This window comes from Saccopteryx bilineata, chromosome 3 (genome assembly GCF_036850765.1).
Source record: "Saccopteryx bilineata isolate mSacBil1 chromosome 3, mSacBil1_pri_phased_curated, whole genome shotgun sequence".
NCBI lineage: Eukaryota > Metazoa > Chordata > Mammalia > Chiroptera > Emballonuridae > Saccopteryx > Saccopteryx bilineata.
Window position 1 is genome coordinate 310,349,167 of NC_089492.1, and position 22,018 is coordinate 310,371,184.

Genomic DNA, 22,018 nt, shown 5'->3' on the forward strand with positions numbered 1-22,018 from the left:
TATAAAATGGGGCAGACCGGGAGCTTGCTCTCTCTCGTTCCTGAGATTAGCATTAGACAGAAGAGCAGAGAGAGGCCACGTGGAGGAGAGGAGAAGCAACCAAGATGGTGAAGTGCTGAGTGAGAAGCCAGTTTGTGCAGAGTTCGTGCAGGGAGAGAGAAGGAGATGGGGAACAGAGGTGAATAAGTCTGGTGAGCTAGAAACCTTTGATTCTAGGAAACTCGGATAAATCAGTAGCTTTGTGAGCACTGAATGAGTGGGTTTTGGAGCCCAGTGTGTGTTTTTACTTGCACACCGGGTACAAGCTAGGATTAAAGATGATGGCCCAGCAGTTCTTGGCTCCATTGTTTCATTACCATCTGTCCAAATCCAATGCAAACCTGCATGGGCCAGGAGGCTGTGATGGTGGCCGCAGATACTGGCTTTACATAAGCCATATCTACGATGACCCAGAGAAATCCATGAGCACTGAGAAGTCATCCCTGACACCGAAAAGGGAGTAAGATCACATGAGAAGAGACAGTGTCACTGTGCCCCGATGGTTCCCAAGTTCCTGTTCTCCCAGGCACGGGCACTTTCCTTCCTGTCCAGGTGCCCAGGGGGTTTCTGGAGTCCCAGCCCTTGACTTTGGCGCAAGAGAAACGGTCTGGGAACCGGGAAGCAGGAGGAAGCTGGCAGAAGAGGAGGGAGAGCTCCCCGGGGAGTGGCCTCCTTCCTTCTTCCCACTTCCGCTGGGCATTCTCTCTTCCTTTCTCCAACTAGACTGTGAGTACTTACAAGGCACAGAGTGAACTTGGCTCCTTTGTTTGGCTTCTAATTTATCAAGTACAGGATAAGGGATAACATGGCCAAGGGAAATGGTTGTGGAAAGGCAGAGGATGGAGGGAAGGAAGGTATAAAGGGATGGAGAGAGAGAGAGAGAAGAGGGAGGGAAAGAAGGGAGGAGACAGAGATGAAAAAAGAGAAAAAGGAGGGAAATAGATATAAAGACATGGAGAGCCTGGCCTGTGGTGGCGCAGTGGATAAAGCGTCAACTTGGAACACTGAGGTCACCAGTTCGAAACCCTGGGCTTGACCGATCAAGACACATATGGGAATCGATGCTTCCTGCTCCACACCCACCCCCTCTCTCCTCTCTAAAATAAATAAATAAATAAATAATCTTAAAAAAATAAATGGAGAAAAAGACAGAACAGAGCCAAGAAGAGAAAGAGCAAGCAAACAAACAAACAAACAAAAAGACAGAGATAGAAAGAATGAGGCAGGGAAAGAAAGATAAGGAGAAAGAAACAGAGAGTAATAGAAAGACAACAGTAGAGTCAGAGAGAGTGAGAAACAGAGAGAAGGAGAGAGAAGTAAGGTTGTCCCCAAATGTCCCATCTCTAGCCCCTGCTGTCCCAGTTCTAGTTTTCTCTAGTCAGCCCCTTTCAGCACCTCTCAGCCTCAGTCTGTTCACACATAGCCCTGTGAGGAAAGGGACAGTGTTTCTTCTGTTCCCTGTGTAACCCCACAGCCCTTGGAAACTGGGCTCAGCACATAGTAGGTGCTCAGAATATATATATATATGCAGAAGGAATTATTTAGGGATAGGACAACAGGCTCAAAATGGAGTTGCTTATGCTAAAGCCCCATGTCACCAAACAGAGACCTAACTTAATTCCAGATCCAGCCTCTCCCAGGAATGGAATCTTACATGGGTTAATCAGGAATCTTCTGGTTAGCACTGGCTATCCCTGTCATCCCCCTAAAGGAAGGTGACCTTGCCACAACCAACCCATTTTTGTCTAGTATATTCTATAACTCCTTTTTCCTTCTTCCTTTCTCTCTCCCTCCCTTTTCTTTTCTTCTTTTTCTCCCTCCCTTCCTCCTTCCCTCCCTCCCTCCCTCCCTTCCTTCCTTCTCTTTCTTCCTTCTTCTTTCTTTCTTTCCTCCTGTCTTTCTTTCTTTTTAATATTTTCCATTGATATTTTGAGAGAGAGAGAGAGGAAAAGAGAACGAGAGAGAGGAGCATCAATTCACCATTCCACTCAGTTGTTCCATTTAGCACTCATTGATTGCATCTTGTATGTGTCCTGACTGGGGGCTGAGCCTGCAGCCTCGGCACACTGGGATGATGCTCTATCCACTGAGCCACCCTTCCAGTGCCTTGCCTAGTATAACTTTCTTGTTCCTGTTCCTTTCTGTTTATAAGAGTCTCATTTTGGACGGCTACTCAGCCATCCTTTCTGTCTACTTGATGTGATGCTGCCCGATTCATGAATCATTGAATAAAGCCAATAAGATTTTTAAATGTACTCAGTTGAAAAAAATAAACCAACCCAAAACAGGTACCCACGGCTATCTGGTCCCTGTCTGGCTTCATCTGCTCCCCCCCCCTCCATCTCTCTCTCTCTCAGTCCCCGCCCTGCCAGCACGCCTTGCCTGCAGTCCCTCATTTCCCTACAGCCCTCTCCCCCCTTTGTGGCCTCTATCCCTGGTGCCTAGTAGGTGAGAAAAATGCATATTAGAAGAACAGATCCTCACAATTAAATGTCTTCCTCTCTGGGCTGGGAGTGGGCACCCCTGAATGTCCCTCCCAGAATTTGTTTACAGCAGACAAACAGGTAATAGGGATAGTTTCTTTTGAGTGGAAAGAAAAGCAGAATATTCTGGAACAATATCTGTCAACATCCTTAGAAGGGGGCTTCCTCTACTCACCCAGGAAGGGGGAGGGGCCTGGGCACGGGGGATTGGTCTCCGGACTTTGACCCCTGACCCTATCCAAGGCTGCGGGGAGAGGAGGCAGAGGTGGGGAGAACCACAGGGGGAGAACCCCAGTCTCTGGGAGTGAGGCCTCGCTGTGAGGTTCTTAAAAACTTTAAGCCAGGGGTCCCCAAACTACAGCCCTCAGGCCGCATGCAACCCCCTGAGGCCATTTATCTGTCCCCACTGCACTTCCGGAAGGGGCACCTCTTTCATTGGTGGTCAGTGAGAGGAGCATAGTTCCCATTGAAATACTGGTCAGTTTGTTGATTTAAATTTACTTGTTCTTTATTTTTTTTTAGATTTTAATTTATTTTATTTTATTTATTCATTTTAGAGAGGAAAGAGAAAGAGGAGAGAGAGAGAAGGGGGGGAGGAGCTGGAAGCATCAACTCCCATATGTGCCTTGACCAGGCAAGCCTAGGGTTTCGAACCGGTGACCTCAGCATTTCCAGGTCGACGCTTTATCCACTGCGCCACCACAGGTCAGGCTACTTGTTCTTTATTTTAAATATTGTATTTGTTCCTGTTTTTTTTTTTTACTTTAAAATAAGATATGTGCAGTGTGCATAGGGATTTGTTCATAGTTTTTTTTATAGTCCGGCTTTCCAACCGTCTGAGGGACAGTGAACTGGCCCCCTGTGTAAAAAGTTTAGGGATCCCTCCTTTTTTTTTTTTTTTTTTTTTTTGGTATTTTTCTGAAGCTGGAAACGGGGAGAGACAGTCTGACAGACTCCCGCATGCGCCCGACCGGGATCCACCCCGCACACCCACCAGGGGCGATGCTCTGCCCCTCCTGGGCATGGCTCTGCCTCGACCAGAGCCACTCTAGCGCCTGGGGCAGAGGCCAAGGAGCCATCCCCAGCGCCCGGGCCATCTTTGCTCCAATGGACCCTTGGCTGCCGGAGGGGAAGAGAGAGACAGAGAGGAGGGGGGGGTGGAGAAGCAAATGGGAGCTTCTCCTATGTGCCCTGGCCGGGAATCGAACCCGGGTCCCCCGCACGCCAGGCCAACGCTCTACCAGTGAGCCAACCGGCCAGGGCCGGGATCCCTGCTTTAAGTGAAGGAAACAGACTCAGAGATTGATCAGATATGGCGAGGTGGAAACAAGCTGAGCTGGGCAAGAGGAGCGGGGAGGCCGCTGGGAAACCTCTGGCCAGGTGTCCATGGGGAAATTTTGGGGCATGCCAATGGCCTGTCCTGATGTTAGGTTGCAGGGCTGCTTTTGGTAAACAGGAGGAGCCTGCTGCCCCGTAGTCCTCTGAGGTCAGGAAGTCCTTCTGGGGATCTGCCCTCAGTCCCTACAGCTGCACCAATCACTTCAGGCAGACATGGGGTACGTGAAGAGAGGACTCAGGAGGGATGTCAAGAGAGGATGGTCCGTCCCCTGGGGGGTAGGACACAGAATGGAAAGGTGGCCCAACTTTGAATGAAGAATCCGGCCTCCAGAAAAGTGAGGCCCCAACATCTGCCGGTAATTTTGATTAAACTCTCTTGTTCCATCCACTTCTCTAAACCAGATCCAGCCGCATCCTCTCCTCTCCAGAGCCTGGCCCAGCCTCATGGCTGTCCCCAAGACCTCCGCACCTGTTTACACACTCAGAGCTGGCCCTGCCCCAGGCCGCTCACAGCGCTCACAGCCCCCCAGCGCTCTTCCCCACCCCACCCTACCGCTAGGCACGGTCACCAACTGATCTTACACAATAGCCCCTCTCTCTCCTTCCCGTGCTCAGCCCCGTCACATCTCGTGATTTGCAATTGGGTTCCAGCTGCTCTGAAAGCCCCTCCCTAACTCCTTGCCAGCCCCTCCCAACTGCATTCTACCCTTCACTGCATCCATACCCCGCCCTCAAACTCAGGTCACCCAATTCCGTCCCCACCCAGCTCCCCGCTCTCCTTAACTTACTCTGGTGGTGGGAGTGGCAGCCTGGGTTCTCCGAGAAGCCCCGGGGCCTGTGCTGGGTCCTGCCCTCCCTCCCGGAGGTGGGGGAGCAGACCCTAAGAGGGGACCTGGGAACTGGCTCTGCAGACCTGCCCTGGTCTTTTCATCTGTACATTCATTCTCAAATCGGTTCCAGGAAACTGGTGACAGGAGGGAGGGAGAGAGGGAGGGAGCAGGTTGCCTCGATCGGGGGAGTAACAGAGGGGTGGGGGCTCAATAATAGATCTAAAAGGAAGGGACAGAGCTGAGGAGGGCGCTGGCTCAGAGGTTGGATGGCCGACGTGCTGGGGGCCGGATGGCGGGAGTCTGGGTAGGGAGGGACGACCCTCTGCCTGCTTGGGGAGGCCCCGGGGTGGGCAAGCACTCCAGATGGGACTAGAGACGGGATTAGGGTGGGACGACTGAGTCTCCAGTAGCCAAGTCCCTGCGTTCAGGTCTGCTCCCAACTCTGGCCCTGTGCGCCGGCGCGCGCGCGTGTGTGTGTGTGTGTGTGTGTGTGTGTGTGTGTGTGTCCCTTCAGGCTGCGACCTCTCATCATCTCTTACCTGGTTCCCGTCGCAGGAATTGGGGAGTTATCTGACAAGTGTCTTGAAGGGACGCTCAGTGGGTTACTCCCGTTGGGGTCAACTCTTCACTCAGAAGTCTCCAGAACCGGTCCTACCCTGTAGTGGAGGGGAAAACTCCACCCAGGATCTACCTGGCCTCCCGGAGCTGATGGGAGGCGGGGTGAATGGGCTACTGGAGCCAGGTGAGCCAGTCCTCCCTCCCCACCTGCCTGCTGAGAGGCAGGTCCGGAAGGCAGCCTGGAGGAGGGGGTTAGAGTCCCGCTGGGCCAGGCTTTTCCTGACTTCAAGCTCTCTCAGGGTCCGGTCTTTCTTTTTTGACAAAAAAAAAAAACCTGGTAGTACTCAGCCTCATTCCATCTTCACAGCAATCCTGTGAGGTAGAAACTTTCAGTAGCCCTGCAGTGCAGGAGTGGAAACCAAGGCACAGAGAGGTGATGGGACTTGCCCAAGGTCACACAGCTAAAAAAGCTACAGAAGCTGGAATTTGGAACCAGGCAGGACTGAATCTTGGAAAAACACCTGGCAAACAGCACATTTTCCCAGTTTCCCTTATTTCAAAAAGATTCCCGGCTTAGGAAATGAACATTGTGCATCCCCTGAGTGTGCGTCATGGGTCCGGGCGATTCTTGTCTACCGCTGCCAAAATCAGGTGCAGAATTGATGAGGAATTTTACTGGGGGCATCCTGTGGGCACCACCAGACCCCCAACAATCTTACTTTGGAGGAGGGACAAGCAGCAGCCCCTCTGGGTCCCTGAGTGAGGTGACGGAAGGTTCCCCGCATCACCTATGCATCTCTAAACCCTTTCACCCCTTCTGGGCCCCCAATCTCCAGAGCCTGAATCCAATCAAGCCTCTCTCTGTAATCTCCAGTTTTCAGAAAACAGGAGGATAAAGTTGCCTGAGAATTGACACCATGAGGATGCAATCAGCCAAGTCCAGAATGTGGGACAGTCTGCAGGACAAACAACCCGGTTTCCCCAAGCATTCAGTGACATGGGAAAAAACAACAACAACAAGGAACCTTAGAACATCCGCAAAGCAGATGCTGGTCTCACAGACGTTTAAGCAGATTTTTTTGCCTGTAAGAATGTCAGACAGAATGAATATTTAAAAGTCAAGGGGATGTAGGATGATTCTTCATGGTGTATCTCTTAGTAGCCTTGGCCCTCAGTCTTGAAAGGCGGTGATGGCTTCACAGACAACTACTATGACACCTAAAAATGCCCCCCCCACACCCTAGATTTTCCAAATGTCCCTGGGGACAGTACTCCCAAATTGAGGACTGCTGTCCAACCTTTTGCTCTCCTGTTTCAAGACCAGGGGCAGCTGGCAAACTTAACAACCAGCTGTGTGAGAAAAAAGACAACTCTGGTTGGGCTACCAATTTCCCTGGTGTGACTGCTCCCATTGTGGTCAATTTTAAACAACCAACATGACATCGCTGATGGCAGCATTAGGAAGAGATGCATAGCTAAACACAGAATATTCCTTCAAACAGACACAGTAGGTATAAATAACCTCAAGGAAGGGATGTCCTGACTCCAGCATAGCACTGCTTGGAGTCTGCCTTAGTCTTTGCTGCTTCTCATTGGAGCGGACAGTGGTTGCTCCTCATCTAGGCCCCTGGAGATAGGTCCAAGTCAAGTAGAGGGACTGGGGGATGGAGATTGATATCTCTGTCACTCTCTCTTCACTATAATCCCTAGACTATACCCTCCATGAGAGAGTCCTTCCCTCCCCCCCTCCCTTCCTCCCTCCTTTCTTTCCTTTGTTTTTCTTTTTCCTCTTTTCTAAATAAGAGTTGGTGAAATAGAGAGACAGACTCCCACATGTGCCCTGATCAGGATCTACCCAGCAACCCCCATCTGGGGCCATATTTGCAACCAAGCTATCCCTAGCACCTGAGGTGAAGCTTCGCGGAACCATTTTCAGTGCCCAGGGCCAATGTACTAGAACCAATCGAGCCATGGTTATGGGAAAGGAAGGGGGGAGGAAGAAGGGAGGAGGGAGAAGCAGATGGTTGCTTATCCTGTGACTCGGAATTAAACCTGGGACATTCACACACTGGGCCAATGCTCTACCACTGAGCCAACTGGCCAGGGCTTTTTCTTTTTCAAGAGAGGAAGGGAGGAAGAGAGAGGAAGAAAGAAGCAACAACTAATACATGTAGTTGCTTTCACTTCAGTTGTGCATTGATTGCTTCTCCTACATGCCTTGACCAGGGCTCTGAACTCAGGCTCAAGCGAAGCAAGTATCCCCTTGCTCAAGCCAGCGACCTTTGAGCTCAAGCTGGTGACCTTTGAGAGCCTGCCACTGGCAGGGCTGGAATTTGAACCCTAAACCCAAAGTCTTTTTCTGCCTGACCTGTGGTGGCACAGTGGATAAAGTGTCAACCTGAAACACTGAGGTCACTGGCCTGAAACTCCAGGCTTGCCAGGTCAAAGCACATACAGGAAACAGCTACTACAAGTTGATACTTCCTGTTCCTCCCACCTTTCTATCTGTCTGTTTCTCTCTTTCTCTTTCTCTCTTCTCTTCTTAAAAATCAATAAATAAGCCTGACCAGGTGGTGGCGCAGTGGATAGAGCCTCGGACTGTGGTGCGGAAGGACCCAGGTTCGAGACCCCGAGGTCACCAGCTTGAGTGCAGGTTCATCTGGCTTGAGCAAAAGCCCACCAGCTTGGATCCAAGGTCGCTGGCTCCAGCAAGAGTTACTTCGTCTGCTGAAGGCCCCCGGTCAAGGCACATATGAGAAAGCAATCAATGAACAACTAAGGTGTCGCAATGTGCAACAAAAACTAAATGATGCTTCTCATCTCTCTGTTCCTGTCTGTCTGTCCCTGTCTATCCCTCTCTCTGACTCTCTCTCTGTCTCTGTAAATAAATAAATAAATAAATAAATAAATAAATAAATAAAATGTAAAAAAATCAATAAATAAAACTTTAAAAAAAAACCCAAAAAAAGTCTTTTTCTAAAATATTGTGGTCAAATACATATAAAACAAAATTTGCCATTTTAACTATTTTTAAGTGTGCGATTCAGTAGCATTAAGTATATTTATTTTTTTTAATTCTTTTTTAAAGTTGATTTTAGAAAGAGAGAGAGGAAGGGGAGAGAGAGAAAATCAATTTGTTGTTCCACTTATTTATGCATTCATTGGTTGATTCTTTTTAGTTTTAAGATTTTATTGATTGATTTTAGAGAGAGAAAGGCGGGGTGGGGGGAGTGGGAAGCATTAATTCATTGTTGCTTCTCACTATGTGCCTTGACACAGCAAGCTCAGGGTTTCAAACTGACGACCTCAGTGTTCCAGGCCGATGTTTTAGCCACTGTGCCACCACAGGTCAGGCGCTGATTGATTCCTGTATGTGTCCTGACCAGGTATCAAACCCACAACCTTGGCTCCAACCAACTGAGCTACCCTTCCAGGGCTGAGTGTTAAGTATATTTAGAGTGTTGTGCAAACAATCTCCAGGACACTTTCATTTTGGAAAATTAAAACTCTGACCCAGCCTGACCTATGGTGGCGCAGTGGATAAAGCGTCAACCTGGAAACGCTGAGGTTGCCGGTTCAAAACCCTGGGCTTGCCTGGTCAAGGCACATATGGGAGTTGATGCTTCCTGCTCCTCCCCCATTCTCCCTCTCTCTCTCTCTTCCCTCTCTATAATGAATAAATTTAAAAAAAATCTTAAAAAAACTCTGACCCATATAGCCTTTGCCAGATAGCTCAGTTGGTTAGAGCATCATCCCAATATGCTGAGGATGAATGTTCAATCCCTGGTCAGAGCACATATAAGAATCAACCAATGAATGTATAAATAAGTAGAACAACAGATCTCTCTCTCTCTCTCTCTCTCCCTCCTTCCTTTCTCTCTAAAATAAAAAGAAAATGCCCTGGCCGGTTGGCTCGGTGTATAGAGCATTGGCCCAGCATACGGACATCCGAGGTTTGTTCCCAGTCAAGGCACATAAGAGAAGCAACCATCTGCTTTTCTTCTCCCTCTACCCCTTCTCTCCCTCTTCTCCTCCCGCAGCCAGTGACTCGACTGGTTCAAGCATCTGCCCCAGACAGGGATTGCTGGGTGGATCCTGGTCAGGCCCATGCGGGAGTCTATCTCTCTATTGCCCCTCCTGTCACTTAAAACAAACAAACAAACAAACAAAACAACAATAACCCCCAAAAAAAACTCTAACCCATTAAACAGCAACTCACCATTTCCCCTCTCCCCAGCCCCTGGCATCCAACGTTCTACTTGAAGTCTCTGTGATTGTGACTAGTATTTTAAGTATCTCAGGTAAGTGAAATCACACAGTATTTGCCCTTTGGGTCAGGCTCATTTCAGTCAGCATAATGTCCTCACTGTCCCTCCACGTTGTAGTGTGTGTCAGGGTTTTCTCCCTTTTTACAGCTGAAGAATATCCCTTTGTCCACACGAAATGTTGTTTCTCCTTCATCCATTGACTGGCACTTGGGTTGCTTCCATCTTTCAGCTGCTATGACGAATGCTGAGAGGGACAGGGGTGCGGCCAATGTTTTTAAAAGCAACACGTCCTGCTTCTTGGAGTCACTCTGCTGAGAATAAATGCTGAAAGGTGCACGTTAAATGAGTGTGTGGAACAGGCCTGGTACCCAATGCCTGCAGACAGCATGCCCTTGTGACCCTTTCCCTTTTATGGATGAAGAAAGTGAGGCAGAGGAGATGCACACCACTCCCCTGGGGCCCACCACAGAGGTGGGCAGAGCTGGGATTCGAACCCAGCATATCCTGCCTCATGAACCCTTGCTCCTAAATGCTCCTCCTGGCTCCTTGCCCAATCCCTTCTTAGCAAATTTGAAGGTAGTGAGGAGCCCTGAGGAGCCATTACGCCACTTCACCTGCAGGTGTTGTAAGGTACCAAAAACTATAGAATTAATATTAATATTTTAAGAGGCTTGAAGAACATTTTATTGGGTTAAGGTGTGCAGAGAAATTGTGAGAATCTCTGTACTGTGTGATTGGCATAACCAGGATGGCCCTTGGCATTGTATTGTAAATGCAAAGGGCCATCCAGACATTCCACCACACCTGTGGGGAAAGGGGTGAATGGCTAGCCAGGTGCAGGGAGAGAAAAGCCAAAATAAACCTTTTCTTATAGCAATGAGCCATTTGCGGGCATTTGTCCCCATGAAAACTACCTCTCCTATGTAAATGCGTGTGGTTAACACATGTGACTCTGGACAGAGAGATGGCAGATAAACACTAGAAAATATAGGAATGCCTTTTTTTTTTAAAGACTTTATTTATTCATTTTAGAGAGGAGAGAAGGAGGAGAGACAAAGAGAGAGAGAGAGAGAGAAGAGGGGAGGAGCAGGAAGCATCAACTCCCATATGTGCCTTGACCAGGAAATCCTAGGGTTTTGAACTGGCGACCTCAGCATTCCAGGTCAACGCTTTATCCACTGCGCCACCACAGATCAGGCTAGGAATGCCTTTTAATATGTAAAGAGACATCTTTTTACCATTGTGTTGGCTTGTAAATTTTGTTTTCTCCAAAATGATGTATGGCTTGCAAATTGAACATGGTCCTATCATGTTAAAGGACATATGACTATAACCAATAGTGGTAAAGGGCTCCTAATTACAATTTTTGCTTCTGTACTTCCCACTTACAAAACTATAAAAACTAGGTAAAACAAAGGGCTGGCGTGCTCTCCCTTAGATTTCTGTCGGAGTTGCCGCCGCTTGGCCAAGCTAGACAATAAAGCTTTGGTGTGTAATCGACGGACCTTGTTCGCGTCTTCAATGTTTCGGGTCCCTCCGGATTAGGCTTAACAGTAGCTGTCCCCTTTGTGGAGTTAGCTGCAGAGAGGTCGGCGGCAGTACAGTAGAGGGGCATGCTGGGAGTGGTGGGCCCAGGTTCGAATCCTGACTGTACCGCATGTAAGCTGAGGGGCCCTGGGTGAGAGACTGACCTTCCCCCACCAGTGAGATAGCCAGTGCCTGCTTCAGAAGGTCCCTGTGGGAGAGGTAGACATTCACTAGTAACCAAGGACAGTGACTCTGAAGCCCCCATAATGGGTACTGATCATAAGCTAGGTGCTGCACGAACACTTCCTACATATTCCTGAACACTGATACCCGTTTTCTGGGACTCCAGCTGCCACACTCCAAGGAAGTGCAGTCTACCCTGCGGGAGAGGGGCCACATGAAGTGTTGGAGGAAAGCCAAAGCACCAAGTGACTTTCTGTTCCCGTCCTGAGGAAGTGAAGGTCGAGACCAAGCATGACTGAAGGCAGTCGTGTCCAGGGAAGACCCAAGGACGTGGATGCTTGGCCCTGCTGGAGCTTTCTGCAGGTCAGGAATCAGACAGCAGATGGTGTGGTGTTATGTCTCAGAAAGGGCAAGAGCAATCTACTCAGTTTTGCAAAACTAAATAAAATTGGTGTATTCTGCTTGTTAGTTTCTCACACATGATGTCATGTTTCTGCTTAATAAATTGGATAGCTGATCTCTCCAAGGCACCTCAATCCTGGAGAGATTGAGGTCCTCCACGTATGGTATTGTTGCTGCCTCATTCCTTTGCAGCTCCTCTTCATGAGACCTTGAATACAACAACAAAGTGTCCCAACCAAGCTGCCTGCTAAAAGCAGCTGCATGAGACACCTTGGATGACACCACATGGAAAGAAAAATCACCCAGCCAATCCATATTAACTGTGAGAAAGAAAAAATTCTGCATTTGAAACTATTCTGTTTTGTAGTGGCTTGTTACACAGCATCAGCTAACTGAAACACCTCTCTCTATGATGATAATTCTGAGAGCAGGAAGCATGTCTGACTTGCTCCTTCTGTGTCCCCACTGCCTAGGACATTCCTGGTAGATAGTAGGTGCTCTGTACATATTTGTTGAATGAATGAATGAATGAATGAATGAGGGGATTTTCAGAAGTCCATGTCCTAAGATGATGTCCTTAAAATGTAGGTGAATCTGGTAACAGCCCACCAGGCTCCAAGGATGTACTGATAGTGTACATGTAGGTGGAGTACATAGATGCTACTTACCACCTCATTTCATGAGCAGGGTAGGGATTCCAGAAGTTACCTAATAAAGAATTGTTCTGCCCTGACCAAACAGCTCAGTTGGTTAGAGCATCATCCTGATACACCAAGGTTGCAGGTTCAATACCCTGTCAGGGCACATACAAGAACAGATTAATGTCCCCCCCCTTTCCTCCTTCCTCCCACTCTAAAATCAATTAAAAAAAAAAAAGAATTGTCCTGTATCACCATGACTTTTGAATATTTTGCCAGACAAGCCTATAGGTGAAAAGTTTGTTTATAGGTATCTGAGCCCAGGACATGTTTTGCTTATCACCACGGCGGGGAAAGGGGCCTGGGACCATGTGTGGGAAGGTGGATGGATTCTCCCTGTGGCCACAGCGGAGGCTCATGGATGTTGCCAAGGTGAGGAAGGTTAGAGCTTGGTTGGTTAGAACATCACCCTGAGGCACAGAGGTTGCTAGTTCAATCCCAGGTTAGGGCACATACAGGAGCAGCTCGATGTTCCTGTCTTTCTCTCTCACTCTCACTCTCCCTGCCTCTCTCGCTAAAATCAATAAATTAATCAATCATTAAAAATAAAAAGAGTGTCATCCTGAAACAACAAGGTTGCGGGTTCGATCTCTGGTCAGGGCACACACAGGAAGCAATCAATGAGTGCAGATTGAGTGGAACAACAAATGAGTGCTTCCCTTCCCCCTACCCCCCTTCCTCTCTCTGTCTTTCTAAAACTGAATCAATAAATTTTAAAGCCCTGGCCATTGGCTCAGTGGTAGAGCATCGCCCTGGCGTGTGGATGTCCCAGGTTCAATTCCTAGTCAGGGTACACAGGAAAAAAACATGTTTCTTCATCCCTCCCTTTCTTCCTTCTCTCTCTCTCTCTCTCTCTCTCTCTCTCTCTCTCTTTTTCCTCCCACAGCCATGGCTCAATTGGTTTGAGTGCATTGACCCTGAGAACTGAGGATGGCTCTGTGGAGCCTCTGCCTCAGGTGCTAAAAATAGTTTGGTTGTGCACATGGCCCCAGATGGGTAAAGCATTGGCCCCAGACCAGGGTTGCCAAGTGGATCCCAAATGGGGTTCATGTGGGAATCTCTCCCTCTATGTCCCCTCTTCTCACTTGAAAAAGAATAATTAATTAATTAATTAAAAAGTAAATTAAACCTTGGATGTATAGCTTGGTTGGTTGGAGCATCGTCCCAGAGCACAGAGGTTGCAGGTTCAATTCCCTGGTCAGGGCACATACAGTAGCAGCTCAATGTTCCCGTCTCTCTCTCTCTCTCTTTACCTCTTTAAAAATAAAAAAAGTATAACAAACACTATGCTGTTACTAGAGCTAACCATTAACAGTGATCTCTGAATATAATATGCAGTCCAAATTATAACTTCCCTGAGGGTCTCAAAGCTGTCTCTCTTTTTTTTCTTTTAACCACCACCACCACACCCTCACACAAAAGTGAAAATCCACTTGTCCCTACCTCAGAGCTCGCACATAACAGCACCCTTTGCTCTGTGCGTGGTGATAGCCAACACTTACTACATGTCTATGAGCCAGATGCTGGTTATTCTTTTTATTTTCTGAAGCTGGAAATGGGGAGGCAATCAGACAGACTCCCACATGCGCCCGACTGGGATCCACCCGGAATGCCCACCAGGGGGCGATGCTCTGCCTATCTGGGGCATCGCTCTGTTGCGACCAGAGCCAGTCTAGCGCCTGAAGCAGAGGCCATGGAGCCATCCTCAGCGCCCGGGCCAACTTTGCTCCAATGGAGCCTTGGCTGCGGGAGGGGAAGAGAGAGACAGAGAGGAAGGAGAAGGGGAGGGGTGGAGAAGCAGATGGGCACTTCTCCTGTGTGCCCTGGCCGGGAATCGAACCCGGGACTTCCGCACACCAGGCCGACGCTCCACCACTGAGCCAACCAGACAGGGCCTGGTTATTCTTTTTAAATATAACATAATCTTTTTAAGCAAACATAATCAGTCAGCAGGGTATATGGGAGGAGCAAGGATTTATAGAAGTTCTTGAACTCTTAAGTTATCACGAAAATGCCTACAGGAAGAACTCTGTTTTTAACAAAGCGTTATGGTTCTACCTTCCTCTTCTCTTATATTCCTTTTTTGCCTTCTGTAAATCACCCTCCATCTTGGCACCTAAGCCGGAGTGTACACGTGGCTCACCATGTCTGCATGCACTGGGTTGCAACCCTTTTATTTTTTCTGAATAAATCCTTCTTGGTGATGAAACATGTAGTTGATATTATTTTTCAATCAACAAGGTATTAACATTATACACATACTATAAAATTCACCCACTTAAATACACAATTCATTGGTTTTTAGTGGCCTATAGATCAGTGGCTTACAAAACAGAATGGGTGTCGAGTTGTGCACCCATAGCCACCATCAATTTCAGAACATTTTCATTACCCCTGAAGAAGCCCCATATCTGGTGAAAGAGTCACTCCCTGTTTCCTCTCAACTCTCTACCTCCCAGCCCGAGGCTACCACCAATCTAATCTGCTTTCTGTCTCTAAAGATTGGCCTTTTCTGGAAATTTCCTAGGATGTGTGGCTCTTTAGCTGAGCATTGTTTCAATCCCCAGAGAGGTGAGGTCACTTTGCCGTGATCACACAGCAAATGAATGTGGGAGCATAAAATTGGCGGCCTTGTCTTGAGCGTCACTGAGCCACAAAGTGTTGTGTTCGCCCTGAAGTACCACGTGGCACACATTCCATGTGCTTAGTGAGGAAAGAGGCCTTACCTGGAACCTGTAGGTGATAAGGCACAATCTCCTGAGTTATCAGCTGAGCTATAAAGTTAACCTTATTCGGGAACCCAGCCTCTCTGACTCCTGTCATTCAAGTCCAAGGGGACTGGAGGGGTGGTACCACCCAAGATCTATGTCTGGGTGGGCTCAACAACTGGGGGTGACCCAAGGGGCCTGGATCTCTAGTTAGGTTGGTTCAAATCAGGTCTAGCCATTCAGTCGACAGGCCTGAGTTTCTTCTAGAAAGAAAACTCTCACGTGATCCAAATGGGCTCTGAGCTTTGAGTGACTATAAATTGGAAGCAGAGATGTTGCTGTGTCAGGTCACACCTGCGCCACACTTGTTCAACCAGGTCACACCCTGCTTGACTCAGCCACTGTGCACTCTTCTGAATGAATAGTTACTGGTTCCACAGTCTGACCAGGAACACAGGCCTGGGGCCAAGGCAGCCGGAAAACTGTTGTCTCCAGTCCGCTTGTGCACTGAACCGGGAACTTCACAGCAACTCAGCAACTGCTCAACCCTGTCGGTAAATATGCCTCACACTCTGTTCATTTCCAGGGTTGCTATTACAACATAAAACAAATTGGGGGCTTAAAATAATAGAAAATCATTCTCTCACTGTTCTGAAGGCTGAAAGCCAAGCCCTGCCTCTGTCATCAGATGGCTTTCTTGTGTGTCCCTGTGTCACCACTATGTTTGAGTAAGAGCCTATTCTACTCCAGTGTGACCTCATCTTTACTAATTACCTCTGTAAAGACTCTATTCCTTAGTAACATCACATCCTGAGGTTCTGGGGGTGGGCAGAATTTCAACACATCTTTTTTAGGGGATATAATTTGACCCATAACAAATGCATACTGTGTTCCCGATACTGTTTGGAGCACCAGACCAGGAAAGCTCTGTCTTTGGGGACAGTCAGTAGTTCCATCTGGGCTTCCTTTTGTTTCAACTGGCAAGGAGCAGGTTGGGGGGGGGGGAGGTCTTTAAAGGGCTTGCCATCTTCTACTTTGTACTTGCAAACCCAGTCAGGAGCTCACTGAAAATTTTCGGAATGAACTGGTGCAATTTGTTGTTGGTGGCTGGTCTGCTTCTGCTTCGGAGAATGTGAACTTCCATTCTGAATAAGGCGATTCAAGCATGAGGGCGGGGCTGGGTCCCCTTAGGGTTTAGATGAAGCAGAACTGACTATGTGATGTCAGACGACTGCACCCAGCTCCCAAGAGCTAGCCAGTGAGCACTCTGACCACCAGCAGGGTCCCTTCTGGGTGGAGACCTCCTGGGGGAGACAACAGGGAATGGCCGTGAGGAAAGGGCTTCTGGTTGTCCCCCAGCATGTCCGTCACCCCCACGATGCTCAAGAAAAGACGTGTAAGAAACTTGAGCTCAGCCCAGCAGTTCTGGGAACTGGTGTTTGTCGTAGCTCCGTGGTTGCATCTTTGTCCCCGAAACCTACAAGAAATATCACATTTTCTATGAATATCATTATTTTCTATGAAACAACTTGAGTTTGAGACCAGCCCTCATTCCACTCAGCTGGCAAAAGATTCAGCCGGTGATTTCAGTCAAAGTGCCAATGTGGGTATTTCTTCTGTATAATACCCAAATCCTGGTGGCGCTGCTCAGGGTTCCAGCAAGAGATGGGACACCCATAGGTGGCAACAGGAGAGGAGTTTGACAGGATGATTTGCAAAGGTGTGGGCAGGCTGGATCTGGGAGAATAACTATCCCAGCTTCACTCCCTTCCTCCTCCGACTTCTGGGCTATGACTACCCCCCAGCCCCAGCCCCAGCCACCAGGAAGGCAGAGGGTGAGGGAGTCCTCAGATGCTCGCCTAGTCAGTTCATGCTGCTATAATAAAAAACCACAGACTGGGAGGCTTCCACAAGAGAAATGTATTCCTTCCAGTTCTGAATACTGAGCAGTCCAAGGTCAAGGTGCCTGCAGACTTGCTCCCTGGTGCAGAAACCACTTCCTTGTTTGCACACTGACCGAAGAAAGAGAAATCATCTCTCGTGTCTGTTTTATAAGGACATTAATCACTAATGAGGACTCCACCCAACAAATGCCCCACTTCCAAGTGAGTGCCATCGCTCTGGGGGTTAGGGCTCCAACCAATTAATGGGGGGGTGGTGGCGGCACATTCTGTCCACAGCAGACTGTCAGTCTGCCAGGGTACAGAGCAGGGCCAGGAAAAGTTGAAAAAGAGAGTTGGAGGAGTGACAGGAAGGAACATGGCAAAATATTTTATTGAAGTGTGAGATACATTGCTATCCACTTCTGTGTGCTGATGTTGTCGCATTTGAACTTGACAGAGGGCTAGGGTCAGGACTGAAGTTCTGCTGTCCTTCTGATTTGCATCTCTCTCCAAATGGGATCATTTGAAGGAAGATCCTGGCTAAGGTCTCTTATTGGGGGAAGAGGGGCTGGGGCTGAGGGCATGGAGAGCGAAGGGAGGGGGAATGGAGCGGATTGGGACTCTTTGGGGAGGGCTGGGAATAGAGGCTGGGAGCCCGGGGCAGCCAGGCTATGGGTTGAATGGTGTCCTAACTCTGAGTACCTCAAGATGTAACCACATTTGGAGACAGAATTTGTATAGGTGTAACTAAGTTAAATTGAGGTCCTTAGGTGGGATTTAATCTATTATGACTGGTGTTCTTATAAGAAGGGAAATCAGGATACAGACATGTGTGGGGGAAGACATGAAGACATAGGGACAATGTGGCATCTATAAGCCAAGGACAGAGGCCTGGAGCACAGCCTCCCTCCTGACCCTCAGAAGGAACCAACTCTGCTGACACCTTGATCTTGAACTTGCAGCCTCCAGAATAGCGAGACAGCAATTTCTGTGCTTTAAGCCCTCCTATCCATGATACTTTGTTACAGCAGCCCAAGCAAGCTATTAAGCCAGGCTCCAAGACAGCCTTCAATGGTCTTCACCTTCTGGTCTTCATACCTTTGCATAGTCCCCTCCCACACAGAGTCAGGGCTGCTCTGTGTGATCAATAGCATATGACAGAAGTGATAGTGTGTCACTAGGTGAGGCTCCGTTACAAAAGAAGCACTGCAGTTTTCACCTTGGCCTCTTGGAGTTCTCTCTCTGGGGAAACCCAGCCACCATATTGTGAGGACACCCAAGCAGCCCCACAGAGGCTCACATCAAGATGATATGACTGAGAGCCAAGTGCCAGCACCAACTTGCCAGCCATGGAAATGGGTCCTCCAGCTGCAGTCAAGCCTTCAGATGACTGCAGCCCTGGCCGGCTGGCCCCTGACAGCAACCTCACTGGACATCCTAAACAGAATTGCCCAGCCAGGCCACTTCCAAACTCATAAGATATAATAAAGAACAGATAAGAGATAATAAAGTATTGGTGTTATTTTAAGCTAAATTTGGGGTTAATATATAGCTAGTACAGGACCTCTCTCTCCAGTGCCCCTGCCCTTCCCACCAACCCTCCTCTGTTTTTTTTTTTTGTTTTTTTTTTTAATTTTTCTGAAGTTGGAAATGGGGAGGGAGTCAGACAGACTCCCGCATGGGCCCGACCGGGATCCACCCGGCATGCCCACCAGGGGGCGATGCTCTGCCCATCTGGGGCATCGCTCTGCCTCAATCAGAGCCATTCTAGAGCCTAAGGCAGAGGCCACAGAGCCATCCTCAGTGCCTGGGCAAACTTTGCTCCAATGGAGCCTTGGCTGCAGGAGGAGAAGAGGGAGACAGAGACGAAGGAGAGGGGGAGGGGTGGAGAAGCAGATGGGCGCTTCTCCTGTGTGCCCTGGCCGGGAATGGAACTCAGGACTCCCGCACCCTGCTTTAACATCAGTCACACACCCTGATGACTCCATCAAAGAATCAAGGAATTAGACTGAGGCCCAAAATGGCTCTGGGGAGATGCAGTATTATTAATACACAGATGGAAATGTGCTCATCCTCAAAAATATGCACAAAATGGGAATTCAAATAAATAAGACACTTGGAAAGTTTTAAAACAGAAAGAGATATGATCTAAATGCTTTTTAAACTGGTGCACCTATGTTCAGTGGAAACTTTTTATTTTATTTCATTTTTTTCAATTGAATTTATCAGTGGAAATTTTAAATATACATGACTAGATGTTGAGCTTTTAAAAAAATATCCAAAAGAAGAATTATACCAATAAAAATACTGGTATCTCCACACTTTAAAATAAAATACACTGAACACCTAGAAACTAAGTCACTTAATTCAATTTTTGCTCATACTGGGGTTTCTCAGAATGGCATCGAGTCCTGGGGGCACAGGTAGTGCCCAGGTAGGAGGTCACCTGCACACAAGTGACTGCTGACATGGCTGTGGTCTGGCCTCTGTGGCCCCTTGAAGCCAGCTGCTGTTTCTATGACATGAGGACTCTGGGTGTCTGCTGCTGCAGGTCGAGGCCTGGTGTTGAGGCCCGAGGCCTGCCGTCACTGTGCGGTCTCCCATCCCCACACGCATTGCAGGGGACTCTCTTCCCCAACAAGGGCATCTCCTTGAGGTCACCCACTCCTGTTCTTTCGTGAGGAGGCCCCATCAACCCCCAGACCCGAATTCTTAGCTGCCTATAGCAGTCGCTTCCCTTTAGCTGAAGGCAGGAATGGCTTCATCGCCAAACTCTCCCAGGAGCCAAGGGGGAAATCTTTGGTCTCTGTGCTCCCAGGGCTGCAAAGAAAGAGAGAGCAAAGATCTGACACCATCCTCCCGCAGTCTGAGCGTGCAGGGCTTGCTTCCCCCACGCGTGTTGGCGGCCGGCGCTCACTGTGTTTCCAGGTGGTAAAGAAACTTGTTCAGTTCTTAGGAGAGGCTGCGAGGTAAATTCTGTATCAGGCTCACTTTTTCATTGATTTATTTTTTTAGAGAGAGAGGAAAGGAAGGAGGGAGGGATGGAAAGAGAGAGAGAGACATTAATTTATTGTTGCACTTCTTTATGCATTCATTGGTTGATTCCTGTATGTACCCTGACCAGGAATCGAACCCACAACCTGGTTGTCTCAGGACAACGCCCCACCAAATGAGCTACCCAGCCAGGGCTGTATTATGTTCATTTCATAGGTAGCATTCTAAGGCACAGAGAGATTAAGTCACTTGTTCAAGGTCACCCTGCTGAGAAGCAGAGGAGCCTAGATTCAATTTGGGTGTCTGATCCTGAGCCCCAGGGCTGCACCCCATACATTGCCTGCTCCCGAGAATGCATGAGGGACACGTGCAGGCCTAGGGGCTGTTTATCCTGGCCTGCCCAAGGTCAGCAGCGATGCCCACCCACTTGGGCAGGAAGGCCGCTTGTGGCTTGAAGATCAAGTAGAAGAGGGAATTGGGCAGGGTGAAGTTGGCCATGTAGACGGTGTCTCCTCCTGCAAGGTAGGCGGCGCAGACACCAAAGGTGCCCACGGTGATGCTGGTGTAGTTACACTGCGTAAGCAGCGAGAAGTCCTTGGTAGGAGAACCCCACAGACCGTTGCCTGCGGACACCATGTCCCTGAGGGAGCTGTTGAACTTCTGCCGGCACCAGGACATGTTGTCGCTGGTGATCACGAAAATTGGGGCGCAGTAGCGGGCCCGGAACCAGTCCAGGGCCTGTAGCAGGTAGCCCCGGTCGGCCACCACGCCCTTCCACACCCGTGGCATGACGTAGACGTAGTCCCCGCGGCGCACGTGGACGCCCACGAACGCGCCCGGCCAACTCCCGTTCACCTGCAGACCCCGCAGGAAATTCTGGGCCTCCTCCCGCACGTGGCTGTGCAGGGTGAACTCCCGGAGGATCTCGGCGCGCAGGTGGTGGTAGAAGGTCCAGGAGCAGGGGTAGCCGGTGAGGCATACGTACTCCCCGGGGATGTGGCAGTACCGCTCCTCCATCCAGTCGTTCAGGGGGTAGTTCCGCCACGGGATGCTGCTGGCCGTGGCGCTGGGCAGGACCGGGAGGGTGATTCTGAAGATGGGAGCCAGGGTGCTGTGCATCTCGGCGGGGATGAAGGCCAGCCGCCCGTTCGTCTTGGCCAGGGCGTACAGGGTGGCGTACTCGCCCATCTGGTTCCCCAGGCGGCCTTTGGAGTTGATGGAGAATACATCCTCCCCGGGTAGGTATTTGGGAACCAGGACCACGCGGCCCGAGGAGGCCCAGGGGTGAGCACTATAGCCAGGGGCTGATGGCAGTGGAAGATGGTGGACGCTACAAAGATACCAAAGAGGAAGGAGATGGTAGAGAAGGTACGGAGAGTGGCCCATAATCCCATGATGGCTGCAGGGAGGTAAGAGGACTGAAGTCAGGAGGGATGGCTGGACAATCCTCTGGTGTCTCATTACTCCCCCCCACTCAATTCATTCATTCATTCATCCACACACTCAACCCATCCCAGCATGTCCAGTGGCCTCCATGATGGAGTGCTTCAGGCCTGGTCTGAATCCCAGGTTCACCCACCACTAGTGCTGTGTGACTTTAATAGAGTTACTTTACTTCTCTGAATTCCAGTTTCCTTACCTGTTAAACAAGGATGATTAAGTGAACGATTTGGAAGTGCCAATATTTGACCTTAACCCTTTGCATATGGTCCAGTCTAACAGACCTACCTCACAGGTTTGCAAGAGGGTTAAACGAAGTGGCATTTGCCATTTTGGGGACAGTGCCTAGCACATAGGTAGTGCTCTGTAAACGCTGGAAAACACATACTTTCAGATGATTGACTAATGAATCTTTGTTCCCAGGAGCTCACACTCCAATAAGGTAGCACAGCAGAGGTCAAGAGCACAGATTCTGAGGCCAGACTGCTCGGGTTCAGGTGTCGGCTCTGCGTCCTACTTGCTGGGCAACCCTGAGCACATTATTTAACTCCCTGGGCCTTAGTCTCCTCCTCAGTAAAATGGAGTTACCCATAGCCCCTCCTAAACTGCTCTTTAAAGAGCCCCTGCCATAGGAGGTGCTTCCTGCTGCTGTTAGTGGATGTGTTGG

General features: G+C 49.1%; 2 protein-coding genes across 2 annotated transcripts in view; both read right to left on the bottom strand.

Annotated features, from left to right (window-relative positions):
• The window catches only part of LOC136332217 (galactoside alpha-(1,2)-fucosyltransferase 2-like), a 29,074-nt gene extending 23,690 nt beyond the window's left edge, over positions 1 to 5,384 (bottom strand). Inside the window, exon 1 of the mRNA XM_066271647.1 lies at positions 5,230 to 5,384. The gene's annotated coding sequence lies outside the window, so the exon portion shown is untranslated. The remainder of the gene's footprint in view (positions 1 to 5,229) is intronic.
• Positions 5,385 to 19,950: 14,566 nt separating this feature from the next.
• LOC136332204 (galactoside 2-alpha-L-fucosyltransferase SEC1-like) lies at positions 19,951 to 21,305 on the bottom strand. Its single transcript, XM_066271626.1, is given in 2 exon segments — positions 19,951 to 21,200; positions 21,203 to 21,305. Coding segments are annotated over 2 exon segments (1,017 nt in total). The 3' UTR covers positions 19,951 to 20,286.
• Between the last annotated feature and the right edge of the window lie 713 nt (positions 21,306 to 22,018).